Source organism: Falco peregrinus, chromosome 3 (genome assembly GCF_023634155.1).
Source record: "Falco peregrinus isolate bFalPer1 chromosome 3, bFalPer1.pri, whole genome shotgun sequence".
Taxonomy (NCBI): Eukaryota; Metazoa; Chordata; class Aves; order Falconiformes; family Falconidae; genus Falco; species Falco peregrinus.
In genome coordinates, this window is record NC_073723.1 from 98,249,046 (window position 1) to 98,267,547 (window position 18,502).

Consider the following 18,502-nt stretch of genomic DNA (forward strand, 5'->3'; position numbering starts at 1 on the left):
AGCCCTGTACTTGTGACACACGGGTCAGATGGATCTGTCTGGCCTATTGTCAGCGTAGAACTTCTGCTTGCATAATCTCAGCTTTCTGATGCTCCTCTGTCCCAGGGACAACCTGTAGTAGCCTTCACACATGCACCACTGTGAATCCCAGCACCTCTTGACAATCAGCAAGGCCAGAATCTGCCCCTTCACAGGTTTTAAGCAAGTTTCTGTTCAGTTAGCCCAAAGAGACCACAAGGACCCTTCAAACTTGCTATAAACATCACAAAGGAAAACATTTTAAATACTTTGAAGTTGCTTCCTGTTATTCTAACTTCTGGAAAATACTCTTGTTGAAGAAAGACCTTTTCCACGGACCAGGTTTCTGTGTGAGTGGCTGGGAACGCAGTGAGGTCGCAGTCTCAGTTCACAAGCTCCCAGTGACAACACCATCAGCAAGAACCCAGAGAGCTGCGGAGCCAGAGAAAGTCAGGCAGAACAAAGGCCTCGCTGCAGGCGGCATGATGTCAGAGTAGGCTGGGCTGAGGAAAGGTTGGGTGTTTTTTTAATACAATCTTGTTGTCAAAGAGGGTGGATGCCGCTGTTCAGCTATGTCAGAATCACCCAACTGGAAGTATCTTTTCCCTACGCCACATCACCCACTGGGTAGCGCAAGGGCGATGTGAAATCCTGTGACTGCGCAGATTCCTTGCTAGTAGCAATCACTCCACGGCTGTGCTTAAAATTTTCTAATTAAGTCTTCCTTGTCATCTGACCTGTCTAAAAACAGGAGCTGTCTGCAAATTTAGAAGACAGATTTTGGCTTCAACCTTTCCAGGAGGCCCAGAGTTTTTCTTGGCAGGTCTGTAAGCTGAGTTTAGGCCTGCCCCTGCTTTCCATATTTGCAAAGCTTCCTGCCAAGCAGACACGCTGTGCCATAATGTGCTATCTCTGGTACTGCACTGCCCTGAACTCCCAATAAAGGACTGTGCTCTCCCACTGTATTCCGAGTATTACCCCACTGTCACATCTCCAAAGGGTCTGGCATTTTGGGGGGTGGGGGAGTGTCTTTAAATGTCCTGACAGCCCACTGTGCGTTTAGCACCTGGTTCACATATGCTGCTGCAATAAGTTTATGGTGAAGTGACAATCCTGACCTTGACCCCCTGCACTGATGTAACTTTCATGCCCCACAGACAATACACAGAGATTAAATTCTCTATTCTCAGCAAGAGCTGGTACAATTCACTGAAGCTACTGGCATGACAGCAAAATCTGTTAATTATTAACTTAGATGTTTTAGACATCTGCTCAGCTCTAGGGGATACAGTATAAATAAAATCTCATCTCTTCAAGTGGACAGCTGATCCCAAGAACATCTCCAGGGATCTGGCCTGCCTTTCTGTTTTGCTCTTCTGTCCAACACACATTCCATCAGGTCTTCATCCACTCAAGGCCCAAGTCAGCCAGATCTGGCGAAGTTACAGGCATCTTTGAACCCTACTCAGAAGAAACCCTTATCAGTTTTCTTTGTACTACTGTCCCAGAGGCTGTATCTCATGCACACCTGGCAGACAGTTTCTAAGTAGGACTTTGACCATTTTACGTTTTGTCCTGCAGAATTTGGACTGCCTGGTCCAAAAAGCAAATTCATGTCTGGTGTATTAGTTTCGCTGGAGTCGCCCACAGGGACGAATGCAACCACCTATTGCTGAATACACGCATGAATTCTGCATCAACCTAACTCCTGCATCAGGGCTGAGGGTGCCGGGGTCGGTACAGCGGGTGGCACTGCGCCGTCCTTACCAAACGCTTTGGCGACATCTCCTGGGCAGCTGCATCCTCCGTCCTGCACAAAGGAAACACGACAGTGAGTGGCAGCGAGCTCACCCGGGACCCTGCGACCTGCAGCAGAATGGCCCCTGCTCAGGAACAGTGTCAGGAGCTGACTGTGCACCTTTGGTATTACAGCCTCTTGGCTGAGTTTTAAGGGAATCTGTATGATCCTTTCTATTGCTTTTCCTTTTTAGGCTCTTTTACTCTACCATCCACTCTACAGACAATACCACTGCTAACAGCAGCAATGCAACTTCTGACGGCAATCTCCCCAGCCCCAGAAACTGGAAACCACAACCTCCTCTGGTGATCATTGCTGCCATTTTAATGAAAGGCTGTGTGATGCAGAGGTAACACAAACCCCCTACCTTAAACCACCAAAGACATTTAAAATAACTTTCTCAGCAGTTTACAATACATTAAAAGGTCACAGTGGGAGGGGTGAGGAAATATACCATCAGCTAGGTTGGATTTTGATCTGATAATCTCTAAGCAAATTGGGTAATCTAATCTTTGGTAAGTGAAAACGAATCTCTTGCCATACTCCTCACTGTTTGCTATGGGTTTGGTAAAGAAACAACAGCACTTTGAGATGTGCAGCATTTTAGACCTACGTGTTTCAGTTTCAGTGCAGAGCAAAGAAGCGGCTGACGAGGGGTTTCGGTTGAGGGGAGGGGAGCTACGCATGTGGGATCGGGCTGTAAAAAAGGAATGGCACATAGCAGAACTTATCATGTGCTATGGTTCTTTAGGTTTTTGTAAAGGTCTGAGCCTCGGATGAAAGATCTTTCTGCTCTACACAGTCATTGTACCAAGAGGGCTCCCCATTCCTTTGATGAGCAGGGTCCGTGCAGACTGCCGACAGCTCTCCTGCTTTTGAAGCTACTCCCCAGGCTGAACGGTTACTGCATTTTGTTTCACCTCCCTGTGGGGCAGAAACGCATGCCTCTGTGTGACCTGCCACCGAGCACAGCCAGGTACCCCCGCCATCCGCCATTTTAGAGCTGGCTTTTGTGGGTAGCTGGCAGTGGGGCCGAGTGTCAGAACCTCCCTGTGTGCAGAAAAGGATTCAGACACAAACTGAGCAGCTAGATCCAGAAGTGAGTGGCTTTTCAAAGGGCATCCCACTGCAAACAGCGCCTGGTAGAACTTTAAAGGCTTTTATTTCACTTGCTGATAACCTCCGGCACATCATGCCTTTTGTTGAGCTAGACACTCTTGCTGTCAGCTCCAGAAAGGAGTGCTGGGCTGACAGCTGAATCTCCCTCTCCTGTTAAGGGCTCTGCTTGTGCAGTTCTTTCCCTCTGACAAGTCTGTCAGAGCCTGGAGGAGGGTGTGAGTGTGTGTGCATGTGTCAGGGGAGGAAAAGCTGAGGTGGAAAGAGGGGTCTAATAATCTTCAAAGAGTAGTGTCAGGAATTTGACTGACTCTTACTGTCTGACTGAGACAGGCTGGCTATGAATGCTCTCCGGTAGATGGATTTCAGTCTGTTCTCGTTGGGTGGCTCGGTGTCTGACTTTTATAATTAACCTAGTAGTGGCAGTGATGGAGGATTTACGTTTTCAGAAGTACCATGGGGATGGGGGCCTTAGCGTGTAATCATTAATCATCGGCTTCAAGAAATATCACTTTGAATGTCACCAAATTACAAAATGCTAGGCAGATTAAGAGACTTTCCCAAAAGCTGAGTTACCATTTAAGATAAAAGGAACCGATGATGATGATTCACAGCACTCCTTTATCTGTAAATGTCTCCACTTAACTTCACATACGCAGGTAAATTTAATGATTCACAGAAAGGGAAACAAAAAGAGGACATACTAAGCAGTTATACCAGAAGATGCTACATAATAACACTATATGCATTAAATCACTTCATCCCATGTGAAAATCGAGCACTCTGTTTAGAAAATAAGACTGCTTCTGCTGCATTGTCTGGGAAGCTGCCTCTTGCAGTTCAGCTCATCCCAACAGGGGCCTGGCTCTGGACTCAAAATGACTTGCAGAACTGCTGGGCTTCAGTCACAGAGCTTGCTGCAGGCTCAGGCTCTACCTCAGAGCCCTTGGGAAATGTATCTGTACAAATCTGCCTGTGAATTCAGGAGAACTGGCATTACGCTGAAGTAAGCCTGCTGGAAAGGGTGGCCGTGCAGCCTGCAGGGGGCATGACTGGGAGATAACTGGGTGCTAAACTGGAGAGGGGAAAACAGCTTTCCAGTCAACAGAATTACTTTAACGTGCTAAAATAAACGTTATTTTCCCAGTCTTGTTCTCTGAACAGATAAACCATTTTACAACAACAAAATCTAGCCTGAGGAAAAGAAATACAGTATGGAAAACCAGTATCAACTGGCTGAATATTTAATATTATATGCGCCTTTTATTACATTTATAACTATGATTTATATGTTTCAAACAACCTTTATAATAAACTGTATAACCAGCCCTTCTATCAGCAAACAGATAGCTATTTATTATGCAGGAGATGTATAAAGAATGCGGCATATACAGCAGTAGAAACAATACATATGGTGCTTTATTCTGAACTACATATGCTGGGCGTATTTCTGTGGAAATTCTGGAAAGTGTTCTGTGTGGAGGAAGAGATGGTATGGCAGTAGCTGGGTGAAGAACACCTTAGTCATGCTTTTAAATGAACACTGGCGGCCCATCACCCAGGCAGGGTGAAAGGGATATAGGGATCTCCACCAAATGATAGCCAAAGAAGAGATGACAGATGCAAGGCTGCTTTCCATTCCCCACATTGCTAGCTTACTAGAATACGTGACTGCCTCTCTATCCAGCAGAGTAGTTCTCTGACCTATAAGGAACAGAAACTTTATCTCAAGTAGGGCATTTCTGGAGGAGCTCTCCTGCTAAATGGCCCCTCCACTGTAACTCACTGCTGCGCTTTCTCAAGGCCAATGGATTAGCAAGAATGAAAATCGAGACCATTGGCTCCCAGACAAATAGCACAGGACAGAAACAGTGCCTGTATCTTAGACAGGGTTTCCTCTCTTCTTTCAGTGAGTCATGAAAGATTCATTTCTGAGGTGAGCTTTAAGTCTTAAAGATAATTTAGCATGAGGAAAGTAACTGGTGCAATTCTACCTTCCGCTTCTCTGTGCAAGTGACTCTAGAGAGACACCAGGCATTCACTCAGACTATCATGTTTGTCTAAAAATTGTCACTTTCTTCATCAATATATCAGCTCCAAAAATCATCCATGATCACTTCAGTAATACAAACATTTAATATCCCAGTTTGTGCTGCCATCCTAGCAGAGCTACTTCAAAATGGTTCAAGCGTGCAGTGCCTCTACTGCGCTCAGCGCCATCACTTTCTCATTTCGTGGGTGGGACTTCTTTCCTTTCAAATGCAAGCTGGCCCAATGTTACAACAAAGAGGAGCAATTCAGTGAAGGTACTGGACAAGACAGAAGTGGATGCAAGAAAGCACCCCAAGGGACTAACCTGCATCATACCATCAGCTATAATCTACACGAAAATAGCTGGTAGGCTTTGAATCTTTTCACATCCTTCCTGCTGCTTCCATATCAATATGATAAAAAACTGCTGGATATATTTTCTCCTGCCAAAATGACGTAGATAGCTGTGGTAACACCTTGCCTGTAGTGGTTTCCTTTGGCTCAGGCAGGGTGTGCCCCTTCCTGAATCTACACAATGACAGTAGTGAGACATTTTGAGGGATGCCACGAATACTTGTTGCCACTAGACCCAATTATATACTTAGGCTTGCTCCTGTATGGTGTTTTTCCCTGAGGAGGACACCTCTCTTGTGATACTCTTGCCAGAGCTCTGACAATGACCATGCAGCCCAGCCTTTTCCTTCCCCAACAAACACATGAATACCTATCTGAATGCTGCAGAATTCAGGCATAATATCCTCACCCTTGCTTTAGTCTCCTTAGCTTGGGCAACGGAGTTGAGTTCCAGCGGTGTTAGGGATCCCAACTCCAATTCTCTTGGCCAAGATGTTGTAGCAGACAGGTATTGAATTGCCTTCCTGTACTCCCCCTGTCATAGCTTGGGGGTCAATAGCTGTGGGCTCACTGAAGCCAACATTACCGGAGCAGGTCAGGAACTGATCCATCCCCAAAGCAGGAAAGGAGAGGAGGAATAGTACAGAACTGTCTTATTTTTCAACAGTCTAAATACACACTCCCTCTTTTCTTTTAAAATCAAGATAATAACATTCTTCTGAGGGTCCTAGCAGAAAGTGATTATTGCAAAACTAGGATGGGTCTCTGAGCACCATGGCTAGGATGATGCAGATAGTTATCCAGCCTTCATGGTAAAGAGTCAGTTTTTTATGCTCTATTGCACAGGTGTTCTACTGTCTGCTATAGACATAAACATCTGTAATACTGTCCAAAGTCATAAAATCACAGACTGCTTTTTTCTGCAAAATTCATATAGGACAGCCATGGAGGGGAGGTTATACATATGCATTAATAAAGAGCAAGAGAGATCTAACTATAACGCATACTTGTTTTCCTGCTCCATTATACCCACAGCTCCAAGAAATACAGTCAATACCTTTACCCATCTCCAGTCACTTTGTTCTCCTCTCCCCTCCTTCCTCAACAACACAACACATCCCTTTCCTCACGTGGGTACTAGTCACAACTGGGTCAAACAAATGAGGGCCTTCCAGCGATTTCACTTGGCAGTAGATCTAAAATTCACTGTGTGCTCTTTTCTAGGGCTGCAGCGGGAGACTGTTGGCTGTGAGTGTACCTGTGAGCACAGCACACACTGGTCAGCCCCTGTGCCAGTCAGATTGCTGAGACTGCCAGCCTGACACAATCAGGGGCACAATGACTGGCTGGGCATGCCTAAGCACACAGCACCTCTGGGTGCTCTAGGCTGCAGTCTAGCTCACTCTGGGGCCACGCTTACAGATTTGCTTTTTTTATGTGAGGTGAATCTGGTCTTGCTGGTAGAGTGGAAGCTGCCACTTCTGCAATACCGGCACATGCTCTTTCTTCTCCACAGGCTCATTATTTCCCCAGAGCTTTGAGAGAATGGAAGTGGCTCATGCACCAGCTCTGCTCACAGAGCCACCTCTGAAACACTGCTGCCTCTGCACAGGCAGCTCTGTGAGGATGCTATCTGAATCAATCCAGCTGCTAGAGCACAGATGGGGTCATACTATTTTATTCTGCACTCCCCTCTACTATTGCCTGTCCCTCAGTCCTCTCTGGGGAAAGCCTTGTTTACATTTCACTCATTTTTGAGAAATCTTCTGTAGGAATGATCGTGAAAATCAATGTGAAAGTACTATCAAGCTTCCTATTCTGTTCACGTAACAGCTTACTCCATTCAGGGAGCAAAAAGCAGCTTTCCAAAGGCACAAACAGGAGAGAGGTGCCCAAGCCTTTTGAAACATCACAGGGAGTTGGTTTCTTTACATTTCACTCTCTACTAACTACCCTAGGAGCTAGTACAGGGGTCAACTGGAGATGACAGAAGGATAGCCTTTAACATGCAGGGTACTGGACTGTTTGATCCTCTTGTTCCACAACGATTTGCACAGTGGGAATCTGAGTAGATGATATTTACTTACAGAGATGATATGTCCTTTCAAGCCATGTGCTGAGTCTGCACACTCAATAACAGCACTTAGCTGTGGATAGCCCACCCCCGTCTTAATCCGAGTGGTACACACAGAACCTAGACAAGAGAATAAGAGGAAAAAACATATTCCACTAGGCTGACAGAAAAGATACCGCTTGTTTTCTTTTTTTTTTGTTTTTCAGAAGAAAAGTGTTTCTGCCCGTATTTCTTTCCTCAAGAAGTCTCCATTGCCAATGTTGCTTTCTCATGGGTAAAAGCAACACATAGGAACTTGAGTTTTGAAATACTATCACACCACTCCATGGGAGCTGTAACTGAGGTGACTAATATCCCCCCTTTCTTCTCCAGGGCCACAATTCCCAGTTTAGGTCCTATCAGTAATGCTTCGTGGCAAGGGAATTACTGTATCATGAGAAAGCAAATCTGACTGAGGCACCTGAAGGGAAAGGGGACAAAAGCACCAGAGTCACAACCCGTGAGACTCAGCAGCAGCATTTAATACCTGAATATTTCTTCCAATAAAAATTTCTATCTCTTTTCTACATATGTTTTTGAAAATAATTATCAGGGAAAATCTGTGCTTTTGTTTTCTTTTTTTGTGATGATTTTCCACAAGGGACAGAAACCCATCTTTTGCCCAATACTTAAAGCAGAAATATTTGGTTGATCACAATAGTTGGGAATATAAGAAAATCAGCACATAGCATTTAAGAGCTGAGACAAGTAATCACCAGAAAGCTGTATAGCGTACTATTACAGGAAACATACTAATTATATCTGATTATTAAACTATAGTATTTATACACATACATGGTGCATGAATATATATATATATAGAAATAAATGTGTATATATGTATACGTATGTACATATATGTAAATGTATGTATATATAGAAACATACTTACATATATATAAAAAAACCACTTCAATTATAGTTCAACATGGTAACATGGCCATAGATCTTCTGTAATACCTTCTCTATTTTTCTCCTCAAATTATGAGTCAAAATAAGGACTTCTTTTTGCCAGTTCAGGTCTTACAATTTAGGATACAGACCATAAAGGTCTGCACGATAAGACCAAATGCAGTGAAATCTGGATCCCTTCACCCAGCTGATATCCAGGTATACTCAAGCTACCAGTAAAGTAAAAATTTCCAAAGATCTTTCAAAGAACTGACAAGGTGAAAACACTGGAAAGTATTTCTGCAAAGTAGGAAGAAAATTAGTTTTAAAATAATCTCCACAGGGTATGTACTTATATATGCAATGCTTTACAATAAATCACTGACATTTCCCACAGGATGGACCATTATCTGGAAAAGAGCCTCACGGCTTGATCTTCTGTGAGGAACATTTGTTACTTGTGGTGCTGGGTGGTCAGCTTGTACAGATCTGTTCAGAAAGATCTCCAGGGAGGGCTATAAAACATTTGCTCCTATTTCCACTGTGAGGCTACAAACTATAATAATTCTTCTTTTATATCTGAACTTGCCTGTGACCATAGCATCATGACATCTCTGTTGATTATTCACGTATTTTGCAGTATTTACTGTTGTTTGCTGTCTTCCCGGGCACAACTGCAACCTTTATGACATCATTTGCTCTGCTCAAATTATCCATTTATGGACCATAACCATTTGGCATTGCAGAGTAAACAATCTGCTTGCACTGCATTGGCTGCTCACAGCTACATGTCAAGTGGCACTTACGTTGGCAGTTTAAAATCTAGCCCACATATGGTGACTCCAGCCACAGTCTAAAGACAATCACAAAAGGATGGAGCACATGAAGAAACGCACAAGAGAGGCAAAAGAAAAAAGGGAAGACAATATGGCAGTATATACCAGACAACAATATTAGGGAAGGAAAGGCAGGAAAACCACTGCAAGAAATTTAGGGCCCTCCCATTTATCCATGGGAATGTTACAGTGATAGGTAACATATAAGTGCCTTAATGTAAATTTTAGCTCCCAAGCAACAGTAACAGGTAGAGGCAATGTTATCCATGCTTCACCCTTAGCTAATGTCATTTTGTCTTTGAAGAAATTGACAAAACGAGAACCTCAGCTTAACAGAACGCAAATCATAAAGCTATTTAGAAACCTATCTTTCCTTGATAGAAGTGGATACCTGAACACAGTATCCTTTGAGCTTTAGCTGGGATGACTCAGCCTCTTGTCAACAGGCTAGAAAAAGTGTTCCTAAACAGAACGTGCATTATCAGTGATAATGTCAGCAACTCGGGCAACACAGTGCTTCCAGTAACAGGCACGTTCACTGCCAGAAGATGCAATCTGTAACACTCTGCGGTACAAAACACTAGCACCATGCTGATGTATTTCTTAAATACGCTATGTGCAAGGGCACTGCTACTTTATTGACCTGAGTGGGTCTAGGCATCCTAGTCCAAATAGCATTATACACTGGCTCCATCTGGACAACTCCTCCACCAATGTCACCAAAAGTCACACTTATTTGACTGGATTTGACTTACCTGGTCCGATACCCACTTTAATAATATCTGCTCCAGAAAGAATAAGTTCTTCTACCATCTCTCCTGTCACCACATTGCCTGCCTAGACAGAAGGAACAATATCACATATATGGAAGATTTCAAGACTGCTGCAGTAAAGACTAATGATAATAATGCATTTTTATCCCGAGCTTTTACAAGTTGAACTATATAGAGTCATGAAGAATATAGTTTACCATATTGTTCACTGTGCCTGCCACAGAGATTTAAAAAATCACACAGGTACATTCGCAAGTTAAAAAAAATTCATGATTGGTCCCAAAACCCTGATACTTAAGATCCCATCAGGATATCTGCTTTGCCTTCCATCCCCCTCATCCTCATGCAGAGGCTCTCAACCGCATAATTCCTAACAGTAAGGGCCAGGCAGCCAAACTTCTCCTTTACATACAGTGCAACTCCTCCACCTCTCCTGCCCTGCCTATCCCTCCTCAACAGCCTGTAGCCCTCCATCCCATCTGCCTACCTTACTTCACAGGAATGTGTTCAGATTACATTTAAACCCCTGGGAAATATCTTTTTCCTTTAGGATTTAGCAGTTTAAGTACTGAAAGAGTAAGGAAGGTACTATTCTTGTCATTTTGTACACTGGTGCCAAAATTGGTATGTACATTCAGACTATGTAAATAAGGTAATTTATATCATATACATTAATTTGGTTGTGGTGATGCCAGAGGTGAAAGAAAGGGGTTTGGATCCCTCTGCATGAACTTCACAGAGATATAGACAGTGTGCTGCTTATGGTGACGTCTTCTTCTAGAAAGAAGTCCTGAATTGGTTTGTGTCCTTTACAACATTTTTCCTTGCACTTCAATACCTCTTTTCCTCCTTTGGCCTGCATACTTGATACCTTTCTTGAAAGCAACAGCAGCCCTCTCAGCCTTTGTCTTGCTCCTTCTAGTCACCTTCATCTGTAGGCCCTCCATGCCCCTAATCAACTGCTTAGACTTTGTTTGCCTCCATACCAGACAGAATTCCTCTTTCTTGCACCTATGGAATGAGAACTGTCCACAGTAGTACAGGTGAGTTCTCACCAGTGCTTTGCACAATGCTTGCCTTTCCTACAGACGTATCTTCCCAACACACAAGAAGGCATCTGCTTGTATCATGCTGGTGGCTCATAGTCACCCTGTGACCTAGTCATGCCTCCAGGAACATTTGCCTACTCTGAGGTTTCCAAACCCATGGCACTCCACCTAACATCACGTTACCTATTTCTACTCTGCAGCTCTTCACGCATGGTTTGTTGATGTAGGGCTAGACAGAAGAGATCTTCTTTCAGGGCTTCAGCTGGCAGGGAATATGGGGGCTGTAGAAATATACCGTAAGATACAGCTTTTTCTGGTTCATAGATGCTGTCCTGGTTTCAGCTGGGATGGAGTTAATTTTCTTCTTAGAACTGGTGCAGTGCAGTGTTTTGGAATTGGTGTGAGAACAATGTTGACAACACACATGTTTTCAGCTGTTGTCAGGTAATGTTTACACTAAGTCGAGGACTTTTCAGTTTCTCAGGCCTTGCCAGCAAAAAGACTGGAGGGGCACAAAAAATTGGGAGGGGACAGAGTCAGAACAGCTGACCCAAACTAGCCAAAGGGATATTCCATACCACAGAACATCATGCTGTGCACATAAACTGGGAGGAGTTTGTCAGGACCTGCCGATCACCACTCGCAGGCTGGCTGGGCATCAGTCAGCAGGTGGAGTGCAATTACATTGTGCATCACTTGGGTTTTTTCCTCCCTTCCCTTTGGATTTTGTTTCTCTCCCCTTCTCCCTTTTTTTCATTATAATTGTTACATCATCGTAATCATTATTATTATTACTATCATTATTATCGTAATTAATAATAATTGTTTGTGGGGGCGTTGGGTTTCTTCCCCTATTTTATTTTAATTATTAAATTCTTCTTATCTCAACCCTCAGGTTTTACATTCCTTCCTGTTGTCCCCCCCACCCATCAGTGGGCAAGGGACAGGGAGCAAGCAAGCGAGCGTCTGCATGGTACTTAGTTACTGCCTGGGGTTGAACCACGACAGATGCCATGAAATCCAGAATGTGGACAAGGACAGCTACGCTTCCTGAGTGATAGATTTCTGCAATCTAAATCCAACAGACCTGACCACAAACATCACTGTTTCATGTATTTGGTGACATCAAAGTATGAAAGGTGAAGCCTGAGAGATGTGTTAATGGGGCCTTCACCCATCAGAAGCCAATGGGAGTTCAGCTCCATGTAGTCACAGCCAGCGGATCCAGCCCTTCACTGGCTGGGTGAGCAGCAGATGCACTGTGTGGGGCGAGCTCTCAACAGGAAGCTGGTGGTCTTAGTCTAGTCTCTTCGAAATGGATATCTCGTCCTAGGAAAGGAAATAACCACAGCTAGCATGAACGGAGCTTCCATTTTGGAAGCTTCCTCGGAGAAAATGCCAAACGAGCCCAGACACTGAAGAAGCTGCAAGAGATGAAATGCTGGAGGGTCAGTGTGTGGCAGTTTGTAGCGGCGCTGCCTGTGGGAATAAGCTTTAATCTCCAGGAGTGTGAAGACAGGTCACCAAGATTTTAAATGAATTCTGCAGGTATTTAGCAAAGAGGAAGGTTGTTGCTGATAATGCGCACGTGGGTAAGGAGGTGGCTGGCCCAGGGAGCTGTCCCTGCCCTTGGTGGCCAAGCACTGGGCACAGCTGCTGGGCATCCCTGACACTTCCTCTGCCATTTGGCTCCCGAGACAAACCTAGTGCTGTTACTCTTCTCTCAGGCCACGGCAGAAGCCAACCCTGCAGCCCACAGACCACCCCTATTAGCCATCCCCTCTCTGCACCAGAGCTAATGTCTATGAGACCACACAGTGAGAATGACCAGGAACTTGATCTGGCTGGACACAACCCCTTTTCCAAGGGGGTGAGTGGGGCTGATATCAGCAGACACAGCCTGGAGGAAAGCCAAAGTGCAACCAGAGCAATAGGCTGGGATGGACGGTGCCAACAGACTGCCATGGAAGAAACACAGGATTTGAAAAACAAGTGAGTGGAGGTTACATTGGTGCAGTGGAAAGGCTGGTCATTTTCAGACCTAGAAGATTTGGACAATGCACAGTGAGGCAAACAACAACTCTTTCAAATCGTAAAAATAGCCCGCTGCTGCGGTTGCCATCATGTCCCCTTTTCCCTCTGAGACCAAGCTCCTCTATTAAACACATCAACTGGCCGTCTTTATACGGGATATAAAATGCACTTCAACCACGGTGTAAAACTTTCACAGCTCACTTGTGACTTCCATTTTTCTGAGAGTTGGGGAGGAGAGAAGAGGGGAGAGGAGTTGGAAGGGACCTACAACAATCATCTAGTCCAACTGTCTGACCACTTCAGGGCTGACCAAAGGATAAACCGTGGTATTACAGTCATGAAAGACTGACAGGCATGGGGCATTTGACCACCTCTCTAGGAAGCCTGTTCCAGGGTTTGACCACTCTCTCAGTAAAGAAATGATTCTTTATGTCAAGTCTGAACCTCCTCTGATGGACGCAGCTTTGAGCCACGCGTCCTGTCACTGGGTCCCAGGGAGAAGAGCTCAGCATTTCCCTCTGCGCTTTAGCTCCTCAGAAAGCTGTAGGGAGTGATAAGGTCGCCCCTCAGCTGCCTCCTCCCCAAACTAGACAAGCCCAAAGGCCTTAACCACTCCTCATAAGAAATTCCTTCCAGTCCTTTCACCAGCTGCGTTGCCCTCCTCTGGACACATTCAAGGTCCTTAACATGCTTCCTAAATTGTGGGGCCCAGAACTGCTCACCGTACCTGAGGCGAGGCCGCACCGACGCTGGGTACAGCAGGAGAACCACCTCTTCGGACCGGCTGGTTACGCTGTGTCGGCTGCACCCCAGGACACGGTTTGCCCCCTGGGCTGCCAGGGCACTGCTGACTCGCACTGAGCCTGCTGCCAGCCAGCACCCCCACCCCCTGCTGCAGGGCTGCTCTCCAGCCACTCCCAATTCACACTTGTGTCCAGTGTTACTGTCTCTCACTTAAAGAATCTGGCATTAGTTCCTGTTCATCTCATGCCACTGATGATCCCCCAATGCTCTGATCTATTTAAAACCCTCTGAAACGCCTGTTGTCCCTTGAGAGAGTCCATAGCAGCTCCCAGCTTAGTATCATCAGAAAACACACTAAGGGTGCGATCAACTCCCACCACCATATCATTGATAAAAATACTGAACAGGACTGGCCCTAGAACTGAGCCCAGAGGAACACCACTGGTAACCCGTCACCAGGCAGATGCAGCCCCATTCACTACAACCCTTCAAGCCCTGCCGTTCAGCCAGTTCTTCACCCAGGACATTGTCTACCTGCTCCTCCCACACTTGGGCAACTCTTGTCCAGAAACATGCTGCAAGGGACAGTATCAAAAGCCTTACTAAAATCCAGAAAAACTGCATTCACCACCTTCCCTTCATCCACTAGGTGGGTGACCCTACTGCAGAAGGATATTAAACAGGACTTTGCCTTTGTGAACCCATGCCTGAATATTGCATTGCTCTTTAAATGTCTTTCAGTAGTACCCAGTATGATCTTCTCCATAATTCTGCCAGCTACTGAGGTTATACTACCATCTGTAGTTTCCCAGGCCTTCCCTCACACCCTTCCTGTAAACTGGAGTAATGTTGGCTAGCTTTCTGTCAGCAGGAACCTTCCCAGACTCCCAAGGCCTTTGGCAGGTGGGTGTGAGGAGTCCTGCTGTAGTATCACTAGCCACTTCAGTACTCTGGGATGAATCCCATCAGGCCCATCATACCACCATCTCATCAGACATTTGAAACCCAAGTCTAGTTTAGGTTTCAGCTCTGTAGCTTGCCTCATGTCTACCGCATGTCCCTAACTAGAAAACCTGCACTGAATAAACCTGCATGAAACATGAGTCCAGTTGCCCACAACACCTGTTTTGTACTTGTACCAAGATGGGCTACGCATTTGTGGAGATCTGAATTAAGGATCTGTAGATGTTCAGAAGACCACTTATTTAATGATATTCCAGGACTTAGCCAGTGTTTGTGGAGTACTGATATGGGAAGAGATATCCTTACTTAATATTTTCGTAGTTTTTATTTAAACAACACTCCTGCTGAAGTCAACAGGAGCTACCTAAGGAGTGCTAGGCCAGGCTTATTCTCCACTTACTGATTTCTGGTTCTATTTCACCATTTATTTATTTGTAATGAATTTTACTTCCCCCTTTTATTAGCCTGAAACGGCTGACAAGCCACGACCTGAAGCACTTACAAAAACAACGATACTGTTAGGCAGCAATTTGTGGTCTATGACACGGGACCACTTAACTTTGCTCAAAACTTCATGATATTGATTACAAATAAAATAAAATAAAATAGGACAGTCAGGAAATAAAGAATATATAATAGGTACAGTGTTTCCAGCTAAGTGCTGCTTCCTTTCTGCTAAGCAGTAATTTGTTATACTAAGTGTTGTACACTCCAAGGTGGGGTGACAGAGAGCATGCTGCTTACAACATCAATGAAGCATCTTTGCTTCATACATCTGGAAGGCAGATAACTACCTGTGCAGTATGACACTAAGCACCTTACAACTTGGTGAAACACTGGAGTATGTGCAACAGATTCATAAATGGGAATGAACAGGTCAATGGCTCCATGAAATTTGGGATCAAATATATATTTAACTTACAAGGCAGTGTCTTCTTATTAGCAGAGCATAGCGGGTTGTCAAACTGTCTCTTCAGAAATACTAACCAGACGTTTAATGTTAAGTTACTGCTAGAGAATGTTGGAACTGCATATGTTGATACAAAATGCTCATCCTAGCAGGGAAAAGCACTTATGTCCCCAGCATACATTTTTTTCCTGGAATGCATGTACACACATCAGTGGTTTCTGCCTTTCTGAATCCGCAGATCCTTAACAAATTTTCAGGGAAGACACAGATCTCTACATAGCAGACTTCAACGTGCCGATGACAGGCTTGCTTCTTTTAGGTACCTTTTGCAGACCTCAGATAGCACCAAAATAAACCCTATGAGAGAGGCACAGCTATCTGTACATGAAGAGACCCTTGTCCCACAGCTGAAGAGTAGGAATGCTGTTTTCTCACATCCAGCTGAACTCTACCTCCACTGAAACCAATGCTTACTTTACTACCGATGCCAGGATGACAGCTGAATAGAGGCAAAAGGGCTTTTCAAAGCCCCACCTGCCAGGTAAAGCCAGAATACTTCAACAAAAATACCCAACAAAACAAAACAAAACAAAAAAAAAAGAGAGAGGAAGACTGAATCTACAGAGATGAAACCCCCTTAAAATTAACTGAGTATAAAGAAAGTAAAGTAATTGGAACAGGGACACAGAAACCACTACAGACAAAACATTTTGTACCATATTTGGGCAAGTAGTAGGCAGGGAACACTGTAATTGATGGAAGTACTGTATTAGCAAAAACCACGCTCTTCTTGATGATAAGACCATGTACCAATGCATTTCTAAACTGCTGCATAACTGGCTTTCTGGAAAGAGATATAGCCTAGCGATTACCTTACTGCTAATCTAACTTTGCTACCCCCGGCAGTAAAGTAACAGCATCAGTAACAACTGAGTGTCAGGTGAACTACCATGCTTTCAGTGCGGTGAGTTATTAGGGGCTACAACAAATTACCCGGGCTGGAGCCTGGCCTTATCCACCCAGGGAGACATTCAGCTGTACCATCACTCAGAGTGAGGTTTCAAGTAAGCGTCATCCTGGCTCATTCCAGCACTATCCAGGATCACTGAACTGTGGGTCAGTCCTGAGGGAAATCCCGGCCTCAAAAAAGTCAAAGGGAGTTTCACTACCGACTTTAATGGGATCAAGATTTCACCTAACAGGATTACAAAGGCTACAGCTTCTCTGACAGAGATACAAAATTAGTGAACACAGTAGGGCAATGCCTCTGAATTTCAGTCAGGCATTTGATACTGTGCCTCATAAAAGCCTGCTATAAATACCGACTCATACTGACTAAGACAGGAACACTGCTGCACTGATTGAAAGCTGCTGGCAAATGGCAATGGATCAAGCTGGGGAGAAGCGTCTGTGACAACAGTTCTCAAACTTTCTTCTTGTATCCTAGAGGAAAGCACAGTCTGTGCCTCCACACTATTAGGAACGCTGCCAGAGGACACTTCCCACCCACGAAGGCAAGGGGTGCTTTACCATAAGATGAGGACCCTTTGTGAGGCTGAGCCATACCAGGTGGGTGGTGGCACTCAGTATTGTGACTGACCCAAGACAGCCTTGGCAGCATCACTGTCTCCTACCCTAGGACATAGCTGTCCCCTGCTCTGAGACCCCAGCCCTGGTGGACATGCCATGAACTGGACTGACTCTGCTGCCTGGTTCAGACAAACTGGGAGCCATATGCATGGATTTCTCTGACTGAATTCTGCCTCTGCCAAGGCCCTGAGAAGTTCTGCTACTGACTCCAAAGGGAGCAACAGTTTCTGGCCCCTGCTATTTCCCACTGCTCCTGCTTTTGTGATTCCACTTGCCTCCCTCTCTGGGCCACATCTTGTGGATGCTACTGCATCTGCAAAAGTGTTTCTGCACCAGCATTCTTCCTGCCACACTCCCTGCTCCCCCTCCCCAGAGTTTCTTCTTTCTAATGAACAGAGAACACTACGAAAAGAAAAATTCAGGATAAAAACTTGGCAAAGTTTGCTGGCAAAGATATCTTAGCTTGCTAAACAGACTTCCAGTGAAATGGAAGACCCCTCACGTCAACAATTACATTAATAAATAAGGACTATGCTTACTGTAATATAAAAGCTCTGACCCTCCATAATGAATGTCAACTGAAGTTTTGCTTTAGACTTTAGTGAGCAGGAACAAGGCAAGCACATGATGCTGTGCTACAGCAGCAAAACACCCCACTGGACCATTACTCTTGATTCTTGGGGGCAGTGCTGCATTTGTGAGACACTCAGGATACTGCAATACTGCTTCTTCCTCCATCCTCAATCTAATGAGTGATTTAAGGCAGGTCATGTTCTACCTTTGTGCCCCTGTTTGTCTTCCCTATCCTTTGTGTTCCATGGAGAAATTGATCTACTTTGCAAATTAACATGAAAGGCAGGAGTGAAAAGAGCTTGTGTCAGAGCCAGGCAGAAAAAAACAAGGTAATGTGATTATAAAAGCAAGTATTAGAAAAGGTAGAAACATGTATTTGAAAGGTGGTTACACTCGAGACATCCTCCATCTGCACTGGAGTATCGGCCACAGAGAGTACAACATTAACCAGTTGCTTTGCACATCACCTTTTAGCCTCAGAGCTGGACCCATTACACGGCCCCTGGGAACATACATTCCCTGAGACCCGGGGTTGGGTTACTGTTACATACTGCACTGCAGCTGACTGTGGAATGAATGGTCATGCTGAGGAAAGCAAACAAGGCAGCCTGCAAGGTCCTGGAGATCGCTTTCAGCCATGAGAAAGCTTCTTTATTTTTATACCTTCTATTTAACTGCTATCCCTTTTGTTTGAAAGCTACAACAACAG

The 18,502-nt window shown here is 44.8% G+C and overlaps 1 protein-coding gene across 3 annotated transcripts in view; it reads right to left on the minus strand.

Annotated features, from left to right (window-relative positions):
* The window catches only part of GMPR (guanosine monophosphate reductase), a 49,677-nt gene that overhangs the window by 21,304 nt on the left and 9,871 nt on the right, over nucleotides 1-18,502 (minus strand). For all 3 annotated transcript variants that reach the window (XM_005236686.4, XM_055800127.1, XM_027785608.2), the window contains exons 5-7: nucleotides 9,913-9,994; nucleotides 7,405-7,511; nucleotides 1,786-1,828 (exon numbers count right to left, since the gene is read on the minus strand). In XM_005236686.4, the coding sequence (XP_005236743.1) occupies nucleotides 1,786-1,828; nucleotides 7,405-7,511; nucleotides 9,913-9,994 (232 nt within the window). The remainder of the gene's footprint in view (nucleotides 1-1,785; nucleotides 1,829-7,404; nucleotides 7,512-9,912; nucleotides 9,995-18,502) is intronic.